The 11,003-nt window shown below is 37.4% G+C and overlaps 2 protein-coding genes across 3 annotated transcripts in view; one reads left to right on the top strand and one right to left on the bottom strand.

The window, feature by feature from the left end:
• The window catches only part of LOC135338728 (uncharacterized), a 44,493-nt gene that overhangs the window by 2,166 nt on the left and 31,324 nt on the right, over positions 1-11,003 (top strand). For both annotated transcript variants that reach the window (XM_064534789.1, XM_064534788.1), the window contains exons 8-10: positions 25-78; positions 131-214; positions 10,502-10,580. In XM_064534789.1, the coding sequence (XP_064390859.1) occupies positions 25-78; positions 131-214; positions 10,502-10,580 (217 nt within the window). The remainder of the gene's footprint in view (positions 1-24; positions 79-130; positions 215-10,501; positions 10,581-11,003) is intronic.
• Positions 49-10,444, bottom strand: LOC135338729 (uncharacterized). The gene is made up of 8 exons (XM_064534791.1): positions 10,209-10,444; positions 10,046-10,136; positions 9,705-9,986; positions 8,720-8,897; positions 7,858-8,622; positions 4,862-7,797; positions 3,867-4,484; positions 49-3,540 (listed from the first exon to the last, which is right to left on the bottom strand). Exons 2-8 carry the CDS (start codon positions 10,121-10,123, stop codon positions 385-387), a joined length of 8,013 nt encoding a protein of 2,670 aa, XP_064390861.1. The 5' UTR covers positions 10,124-10,136; positions 10,209-10,444; the 3' UTR covers positions 49-384.

The following is an 11,003-nucleotide window of genomic DNA, read 5'->3' on the forward strand; positions in this document are numbered from 1 at the left end:
GTTACTACCTTTTTATTCACACAGGCTTTTGTACCAGTGATTCTATCAATCAATGATGAACAAGTTATGCTAACAGAGGTATAATAAAACTCAATCGAATATAAAGAACTAATTTAATTAATAATTACAGGTTAACGAAAACACAAAACAAACTCTTCTTGAGCTATGGTCCTACTCTAACTATGAAGGAATAATCAAATTATCAGTGGATATGGTGAGTCAGTACATTTGTCCTGCATGCTATGTGCAACTAGTTGATGCCCGGTTTGGGGAAAAATAAACTGAGGTGTATCTATTGGGTATTACGTCTGTATAGTTATCTCTTTTGAGCTTATGACTGTATCTAGCTGCGTGCATTGGTACCATAATTATAATTACAAATAATTAATTTTTTCGACTTTTTGTTCTTCTTTTTGACGTAAGCTTTACTTTCGAAAGTACTTCTGTGATTTTCTCATCTTCCTCGCTTCTGTCTTCATCAGATAATTCATCGTTTACTTTCTGCTGTTCAAATTGCTTTTTATCAAGGTCTGCGATAACTTTTTGTGTTTCATTTCGTAGCTCGCTAACTTTTTCTGTTCTTTGTTTCCAACTACAGTCCTGGCCTACTTGAGATATCTCCTCCTTGTTTGATCTGATTAGCTCTTCAGCGTTGAGTGTCATCCTCTCGAGCTCATAGTTACTGTTTCGGCATTTGTCAATAACTTCGACTAAGTGCTTTTGTGTCAAATTATATGTGATTAGAGCGTTTGTGTATTTGTCATACTCTGTTTTCTGGCATTTGTGCTTGGCTTCTTCAAAATGTTTTCTATCGTCTTCAACAGGCTCATCGCATATGATGCAACGATTACCATGTTTACATTGGCTTATTTCTTTTTGTAGCTCTTCGCTTAGTTTTGGCTCTGGCTTGTACTCCATTTGTGCCGCAGCAGATAGTTCTTCTTGAACATCTTCATCTTCAGAGTCATCTTGCTCTAAACTAATAGTCCTGTCTACTACCGCCCTATCCTCTCCGTTGGATTGGTCTTGATGTTGTTGATAGGTTTCCTCATTTTCAGTGTTATGGATAGACTCTGGTAATGTGCCTGCTTCTTGGCTAGTCTGTTTGCTTTCACTTCGTGCAGAATCTGATTGTGTACGTGTTTTCCATTTAAATTCTACCGTTGGGATTTGTGATGGTAGGGATGACTTTATTCTTATTTGTTGCTTTCCAATAATCGATACAGTTTGTAGTAGCATTAGGTTCAGGTCAATACCCCTCAGCAATGGGTGTACTACCTTTTGAAACAAATCCTTTGTATTGGTACATGAAACCAAAGATAAGTATGCTTGTTGGCTTACTGTTCCATTCTTAGAAGTTTTAAGTACTTTAATGATAATTTGAAAGATTGACTGACCCTTTTCGGATGAGAGCAGGCCGTTTAGCAATAGGTTACCAAATATTGTTAATGTTAGTACCAAGCAGTGTATAGCTTCAGTATCTGTTCCTTTATAAACAGCTTCATTTAGTGGGAAGTATCTATAATTGTAAGTACCAGTTAATAGATCGATGACACCAATAAGAAGCTCACTTGCTTTTCGTAATACGGTGTGTACGGGTAATTGGTTAGATGTGTTCAAGCATGCATCAAGCAATCCTGTGTTGGTACTGCTGCTATTGATTAAGTCGAAATTGTTTATCATCAGCTCAAAGCTCTCAGGTACTACGATTACTCTCGGTTGTGAGAACTTGAAAAATGATGCTGATATCATTGCAAGTAGAGCTGTAGATTGAATTGTTGTGATGTGTATAAGGTTCTCTAAAGAAAAAGTTTTGTTCAAACTTCTTCGTCTGGCTATGACTTGTATAAAGCGTGTGAAGGATATTCTTGTGGCAACCAGTGCTTTGCTTTTGCCTCTGTAAAGCTTACATGAATGATCCCACAAGTCAAAAATGCTTTGGTATGTATCCTCTCTTCTCCTGTGTGTGTATGTGAAAGGAGAGTTTCTTGAAGGATCGTATCCAAACTCAGACCAAACTGTATTAACCATCTTTTCCTGCTTTTTAATGGAATAATTTAATTGATTTATTCTCTTTCTGTCCACTACATGAATAATTTTCCACAATTGTAGCCAGTTGTCTATATTGGGTGTTTGCATGTCAGTGGCCATAGCTGTAATTTCTTTACTAACTCTGTCCATCAATGCTACCTTGATATAACTCAATTCAGCAATGTGTACGTAGTTTTCCTGTTTAAACAGAAGGCTAATCTGAGAAAATGGAGATAAAAGCCTATGTAACTGTGCAATAATGTCATTTGGATTAAAAACAGAAGGATTTGATCGGCCAAGTTGAATAGCCAGGTCAGTCATGTTTAGATATTCCTTTATTTGACCAGGTGGAAACATTTGGTGAGCCTTTTGTAGATAGAAAGGTGGCTCTAGCAACTCAGAATGAAAAGGGAAAGAACGTTTAACTTTAGTTTCCCAAGGATTTTTAACTTTTTGGATAGACTGTTTCCATTTTGCTATGTATTCTTTATAATGCTGTTGAACTTGCTTTAGCACTGTTTTTTTATTTAATCGAAGCATGCCATCAGAATCCATTTCCGTTCCGTCAAAATTTAAAAAACAACTACTTTCTCTGGATACACAATACAGCTCATTTCCATCCTTTTCTAGACGATAAAAATGTTCAATGTCATTGATTTCTGTTGTAAACACTGCTGCAGGTTTCTCTAAGAGGGCGCATATTTGCTCAGTTGCTTCAATAGTTGCTACAATCACTTTTCCGTGGTCAACGGTGTGTTTTCGTACTTTGTTCAATATGTAGAATGCTTCTATTTCTCCGGCTTTGCTTTTTTCAACGGTCTTGTACATGGTATGGGTTTCATTGCAGTGTTTTAAGCAGTTTGGCTCATCATCACCATCACTTTCAAGTATTGCTGACAATAGCAAAAAAGCTCTTGCTTTATGATATGTTGATGGACGATGGGCCCCCAAAAAATGTTCTAAGTCTTCTTTCACTTGTCCCCTTAAATCTGTCTTTTTATTTGCTAACATATATTCTGCTTGGGTCAGTATGAATAAATGCTTATGAGAGTCATGGTCAGTACCAAGGCCATTTGCAATGTTAATTCCCTCAGAATATAGGTGTTGTGCTTTGCAAATTCTGTATGCACTTCGATACATCTCATGTTTTTGCAATAGTTCGCAAGCCTTTTTGTAAAGTTTTGCTTGTTTGAGAAAATGTACTTGTTCAGAAACATGTGGTATAAAATCAACAAACTTTATTAGATTTTCTCGACTAGGATCATCTGACTGTAAAACTTTCTTGATTTGCTTGTAGGCAACTTCTTTCAGCATTTTATAGCACACACTTTTCTCAAGGAGTCCTTTTTCAATGCACATATGAGCTTGCTTTAATGCCTCCTCATACTTCGCTCGCCCCAAATATAATTTAATTGATGATTTGTATCTACCCCTCTTCTCGTACAGCCTCACCAATGTGACCATATCTTTGCTATTGTGCTCTTTACATATTCGTAGAGCAAGCGTGTACTGTGTGTATGTAAACAGATATATACTAGTCTCTAGATCAAACGCATTATATGCATGCGAAGTATATACTTAGTCTCGACATTATTATGTATGCGTTCCATCATTGCATGCATGTACTGAATAGAGAGTAATTTTCGTGTGGGAAAATATTCGTGGTTTTCGTGGTTGGAGGTCTGACCACGAATATTTTATCCATGAATGAAGCGACCTTGCCTACCTTTACCTGCAGTGCAAGCTCCAACCACGAAAATATTACCCACGAAATGTCTCAATATTGCTGAACCACGAATATTTTGCCCGAAAATTACCTGCTATACATTTCTTACCTCTTGGATTCTTTCAAAGAGCTTTATAGACTCAGTGTACATTTTTGCCCGGTAAAGACAAATAGCAGCATTTTGTATAAGGTCTTTTCTTGGAACGAGTCCACAGCAGTCAATAAGCATGGCTGCTGCTTCTCTAAATTGTGATGTGTCAGTTTTCTGAGCTCTTAGGGCTCTCTCTTCTAATGCATGAGCATGAGCAATGTTCTCTAACGACTCCTCTCCAGCTTTTTGGTAGCACTTTCTAGCTTGCTGCCATAGCTTTTTCTCAGTGTAGATATCTCCTTGCTTCTTCCAAACCTCAGCTGAAGATGATTCAAGGGAAAGGTGTGTCTGATGCTCGTCTGGTCTGGTCGATTCTGTGGTGGCTATTTCAATAAGATCTCTCTTGTACCAATATTCAAACATTGGCACTTTGTCGAGTAGCGAGTCTTCATATATCCAAATATAACGTTTAGCTCTTGTTACTATCGTGTAAAGCATCTTCAGCTCTGCACAGAATGATTTGTGGCAGGTTTCATCAAATTGAATAGGATGCACATCAGTTTCGAATTCATCTCTTGAAGCTACTTCAGGATGTGCAACAAAATAGCTGGCTGGAATTCTCCACAGGTCTTGATTCTATTAAAATGAATATAGCTATGTAAACTGTTTTATTTGGAATGGATGTACCAACGAGGCACTAATTAAATAGACTAGCCTTTTTGTTATGCATGCATATAATGCAATTTTTATGCATGCGCATAATAATAATTATTGGCCAAAATGTAAAGCCAAATGCCTTGGCATCACAAAGACTCCTTTTTATGAGTGCCAGATTACAACAACCGTTGGCTTCTTTAAAAGTTTGTGTTCAGTCTAAATTAGCTCTGTATACTTACATTAACTATGGTACACACACACACACACACACACACACACACACACAAACAAACAAACACACTACCGTATGCTTTTGGCGCATGCACACCAAGGCATAAATAGTTGTAAGAACATACTTGTGAAGCTGTATCCGTGAAAAAATTGTACAGAAGAACATCATTAAACTCGAGTCCTTTGCACTCTTGAGGATTCAAAACAATCTCATGTTGAAGATATTCGGGCATTGTCTTTTTTCCTTCTTCACTTGAGTCTCTTGCAATTACTACTTGGTCAGCTCCAAACTCAATAGAAGAGACATCACCTGCTTTCTGACCGTGTATCAAAAAGTTTTCTAGTTTAAATTTTGAACAGATAAAAAGTGGTTTAGGACCTCTGATATTGGAGTGATCATTTGGAATGTTATTCCAGTCAAAAGAATATCGGAAATTCTCCTTCAAGAGATCAGTTAGGCTAATTGCTAGGTTAGTTATTCCAGAGTGAGAACGATGATTTGTTATTAGTTTTCTAATACTAGGTGCTTTGCATTTTACACCAGGTAATTTTAGGCCATGGAATAATGATTTGAGATCTTCAAATCTGAATGAGATCCCCTTTATAATCGTTTGAGCTGTATCACCAGCAAGAAAAGATCTGTTGGGATCTCGGCAGCATTTGAGAATGACAGATAGTTCTGCTTGAGTAAAATCTTGTGCTTCATCGATGTAAAGCTCATGTATTGACCATGGGATAATGTCAAGACCTTTAGCCTCTAGACGCTTATTCAGCTGCCAAACGAACTCACTGTTATCAAATTGGTGTGACATATTTCTATGCTTTATCTCTTGTTTGTATTCCAGGAATAATTTGTATACCTCTTCTCTTTTAAACGGGAAATTTGATGCTTGTTTGGTACCAAGTTTGATGTAGTCCTCCTCTGACAGGAAGCCTTTCTCAGTTTCTAATGCTTGTGTCGATCCTTCGATAAAGGACTGAATTTCTGTCCAAATCAAAATGGGATCTACCTTCGATTCTGACCAGTTTTTTTCAATTTTTGGCCAAATATCTCCACTAAATTCATGTGCTGTTACTTCTCTTCGAACATGGATTTTTCGTTTTTGTCTAGGCTCATTTGAATCGTCTTCTTCATTATCGGTATCATCATCATCAGAAACATCAAATAAGAGATTCAATGAGTGCGTATCCGCTTGATTGGCTAGACTTTCTATCCTCTCCACACCTGGTTTTAGATAATTTTCTCCATCACCAATGGATCTGTCAAGCATAGTAAAGAACTGCCGGGACGTCAAGAATACTGGAAAGTGTTCAATATCGGAAAAAGTTTCAGGCAAGGCTTCATTTTCATATGCTAAATGAAGTTTTGTGAAATCGTATCCTGCTACAAAATCATAAAATCGTTTCTTCATTTTCATACAAAGGGCAGGATTTTTAGTTATAAACATCTGATGCAGATGTTCAAACTCATCCTCTGTGTTTTCAGATGGCAACTCTCCACTAAATAGTAAATCACCATCCGATTCTTCAGCTACAGAAATAGAAGCTCCTAATTCTTGAGAAAGTCTATCACAGGAAGTGGTAGTGGTAGGGGTTTGTGTGGAAACCGGGTCGTTATTGCATTGTTTTTTAACAATGAGGGGCTGATTAAGCCTGTCGGGTTCTTTCCAGTAGTTTCTGAAGTGTAACCAGAGTCGGTTTAGGCATGTTGTTGTCTTGCCCGTCCCACTTCTTCCGAGAACAATAACTGGTTCTTTGGTAGGCAACATGATGATGTCATGTTCCTCATCTGTTGCTTTAATAGGATAGTCTTTTCTGTCATTCTCTTGATCTAGAAAACTAAGAATGAGGTCGTTTGTCACAGAATACATTTTTGCACCGACATCGTATTCTTGTATTTTACTTTTGGACTCAAAGTTTGGTCCTAATTGCTCAATCACTTTGTTTTCAGTAGTTGCATCAAGTTCTGGAGTGACATACATTTGGGGATATACAATGCCTTGCCCTAGGCCTTTTGTCTGAAATGGAAATAGGTCTGTGGGGACTGTCAGTTTTTTAATGGCCTGTTTTATCCGTTCAGCAGTGTGATTAATTTGCTCATGCTTTAGAACTACATCCCACACAATGATAGTTTGTATATATATATGTATCGGCTCCCTTGAAGAAATTTTGAGAATTCTATTTGTTAATCGTTCAGAAAACCTAACGTCAATTTGATACATAATCCGAGCAGCTTTTGTCAGCTTAGCTTCAAATATTTTTATGTCGTTTTCACTCACTATAGGTTTATGAACTTTCTCATTCCAATCCCCACTGGCTAGCTTGCGTAGCTTTTTAATAAGTTGTTGGCGAATCTTGTGTGGTTGTGCTTTATCTCGCATAAATTTATCAACATTTTCTCGGATTTCTATTGCCCATAGCTCATTTTCAAAATTAAATGTATCATCCTCAGTTTCTTGAGGCTCATCTCCAGGTATGTTATGATCCCCTTCAGTTTCTGCTTGTGGGAAAACCTTTTGTGTTGATAATCTTGTTTGTTCTATTTCTTGAGGAACTCTCTGCGATTCTTCCAGTGCACAGTTACTATTTTCGCTTGATAAAAAATGACGTACCTTCAATTGTAAATCAAGTATGGAGAAACACTCTTTTTTTTTTGAAACCTGTTTAGTTTCTGGCTCATCACTAGCTTCTTTGGTCATGTTTACCATAACTTTGGGGGGCTTCTTCTTTCGTTTTGGCTTACTATCATTTCCTTGTTTGGTTAGCTGCACATTATGACTGGCTTCGTGGCTTATTGATGTTGATATTGTTGTGGGTTGCTCACTTGTGCTCTGTGCTACACTATTTGTATGGTCATCATCTGTACAATAAGCCTCAGGCTTAGGAGAGGGATGTACTTCTTGAGTCTCAAATCCTGCTGCTCTAAGTAGTTTGATTACATCATCCTTACATTCGTAGCTAGATTGCTCTGCAATTTGGAGTGGCGTTAAACCATTCACATCTTCAGTTACCCATGAAGACGATTTTCTCTCCACAACTGCGTGTAATATCTCTGTATTCCCTGTAGGTGGATTGTTTAATTTTAGGAAAAGTCATACACATTATTAAGTTGTGAACTTACCAGTTTTAAGAGCCAAATGTGTGGCTACTATTAATGGTGATGTTTTGTTTCCCTGGGAATATCTATTGAGGCCTTCCACGTTAGCCCCAACTTTAATTAGTTCTGTTAAAGCTTTAACAGCCTTATTCTTGTCGGTCTTTCGTTGACAACATTTGAGGCTTAGTTTCTCCACTAGACAGGTTAGTGGTGTGGATACCTGTATAATATCTGTGACTTTTCCACATTTCAAATGTTTTCTAAGATCACAGTCAGCTTTAGAAGTTAGAATACAATCCATCAATTTTGAAACGTTTTTTTCTTGATCTTTAATTGGTCCGGATTGTATAGCAACCATCGATGGTCCAATGTCTTTGACCTCAATCCTATCCAGCAAGTAGCTTGTTCGAATATGTGGTGTAATGCATGGTTGTTCAAGAAGCTCTTTGGTCATTGCAAGTGCTGATAAAATAGGTGATAGCTCTTTCTTATTTTTTGCAAGATGCTCAACCACACCCATTTTTGTCTTATCATTCGCATGTTCCCAAATCATGTGTACTGCTTGTTGAAATTTAAACTTCCAGCAAGTTTCCAGTATACGGCCAAGAACCTCTCCACTCAAATCAGTACTTAATTCAGTTACTATGAGGCAAAATCTTTCTTTGACAAAGAAAAATTCCATGTGGCGATTTTTTACTTGTTTTGATGTAGCTATTGTTTTGGCAAATTGGTGAAACACTTTGTGACCCGATGTTAGAAATTGTTGGTATTTCATCAGTTCTGTTACATCTGCAAATGTTATAATGTTGTGCTATAAGACATGTACATGTATACGTCATTAATTTGTGTTTTTGCAGATCATATTGTTACATAATAGTTAACTTACCAGACTTAGAATTGATGCACGTTATAATTATTTTGAAAAGTGTTGAAACAGTCTTTTCTATTTCAAAGCTTTTTTTGTAACAGTCGTAGGCTTCACGAAGATCATCGTTGTCTATGCGAGACAAGGTTTTCTGTAACTCGAAGGCCTCCGCAATGCAATCTGCCTTGCAATTGTAGGCCTGCATGTAGTTAAGATGTACGTGGCTATCGTTATTGCTATAATTATATGAATGTAGTGAATTACCGTAGAGATATGTATTATAGCTGTGCTGCATTGATTTATCTACATATAATTATATATTACCCTATGCGTGCACAACTGGGGTAGAGTGATTGGTGTGTGTCGGTTTGTGTGTGTGTGTGTGTGTGTGTCTATGTGTGTTTGTTACTGTGTGTGTGGATACAAAAATGAGCCGTTTGATCGCACTAGACATTTTCATGGACTGCTTTAACTGCAATTGAGACAGTGGTTGAAAAATAATAGGCTACTGAAACTTGCATGCAAGCAAACTTTGAAAGTGACTGTTTTCCAATCGATCTATATACACTATAATGTTAAAAGTTATCGTATCCGTTATATGCGAAGAAGCTCAACGCACAGGAGGAATGTTCTATGAACGTCTTGTTATATATGTGTATTCCCGAGGGCACAGCCCAAGGGAATATAATTACTGCACTGAGTGTAAACCACTACACCTGATGTCCATGGTGACTTGTACAACGAGAAATCACAATTAAATGCTTTTTTGATCTTCGTTCTGTCGCCTACTAGGTCTATTGGCCATAATTATAGGACTTGTATGTTCATACACGGCATTGTACAAGTTTGCTTATAAGTTTGGGCCCAAAGTGTGAGTAGCAGTCTAATAAGAGACTATAACCACACATTTATTATTGAGTGTGATACCTATAATTATAAGAGCCGGATGCACAATTGTTTGATTGTGGTGTCCTTTCAGTATAGTGTTGCCCTTATTTGTACTTACTTGGGCCAGGTGGTCAGTTACACCCAACTGAATGCAATCGTCACAAGACTCTTTTGCCATATATAGACAGTGCAGTACCCTGCGACGGTCTGACACAAAGCTTGATATTTTCAGTAATATTGTAGCATATTTGATAGTTGCTCTTGCATGTCGTGCACTGAAGGCTGGAAAGTAATTCCTAATATACGATATACAGTGCTCATATTCCCACAAAGCTTCTTTATAATCTTTCTGCTTGAGGTGAACTTCAGCAGACTCTTCAATTTTCTTCAAAACCTCCTCCTAGGTTATAAATGAAGGTTATAGATGAAGCAAACGTAAATATTGCATATATAGCTTACCGGCACCCTTGTTAGGTTTAGTTTGTACTTGCAATTGGGATACCCAGGTGGGCAACTTTGAAGAGTATACCCAGACATTCCTGCATGGGACCTGCATGTGGCACCATGGTTAATATTAACTATGTGAGCATATTGAGATGGCTAACTATAGTAATTAGCTTACTGGCTTTGTAGATCTACTGCAATTGATGTGGTCTGTGTTTTTCAGATATCTGTGGTGTTCTTTATAATAACTCAATTTACTACAGCTAGTAAACTACTATGTTCCGTGAATAGTCGATTGTGAATACTGTTTTACCTATTCAAAGAGTAAATGAATGCCAGCTAACTGCTGCTGTACCTAGCTGTCTATATTTATTGATCTCTTCCTGGAGCAGGTTTTATGCTCATGTAACCTACGGTTATATCATGCCTCTAACAATAACCGTTACTATTTATATAACATTTCCTTTTTAGGTGTTTCTGTTGGACTTTCCTAAACAGCCTGGTCTGCCTGTAGTGGAAGTGAATTATTGTGTGCAGCAGCTCAATACAGGTTGGTAAGCTTAGCCTGTGTTGGCCTGTATAGCGCGAAATTTTCGAGGCACTTCATTTTCTCTGTTTTTGAGGGTTAGCAATCCCCAGGATCATAGCGGACGCATACATTAACATACTGTATAGCGCAAAATTTATTCTACGAACTGTTTTTTAGAATCCCAGAAAAGTGCCTCAAAAATGTCAGTATTAAATGAACTCTTGATGACATACATAGTTGTACTCACTACATTCCATTGTGCATTCCACTAATGTGAATCTACTTCGGGTCAGGCATGCGAAATAAATTAAGTGCCTATACAAAGCAGACACTAAGGTCAATTAATGTGCCTTCTTCTCATGTACTACCTATAATTATAGATCCTCTATATAATAATATATTTGCTTAATACACGGCTATCCTTTTTAATATGTACCATTTCAG

Source organism: Halichondria panicea, chromosome 7 (assembly GCF_963675165.1).
Source record: "Halichondria panicea chromosome 7, odHalPani1.1, whole genome shotgun sequence".
NCBI classification, from domain to species: Eukaryota; Metazoa; Porifera; class Demospongiae; order Suberitida; family Halichondriidae; genus Halichondria; species Halichondria panicea.

Bases quoted from the DNA above. Each gene is read 5' to 3' on its own strand.
- LOC135338729 (XM_064534791.1), bottom strand. From the start codon at position 10,123: ATGTCTGGGTATACTCTTCAAAGTTGCCCACCTGGGTATCCCAATTGC. The intron at 8,623-8,719 runs GTAAGTTAACTA...TAACATTTGCAG, and splicing joins GTGCATCAATTCTAAGTCTG to ATGTAACAGAACTGATGAAA. The intron at 7,798-7,857 runs GTAAGTTCACAA...ATCCACCTACAG, and splicing joins ACATTTGGCTCTTAAAACTG to GGAATACAGAGATATTACAC.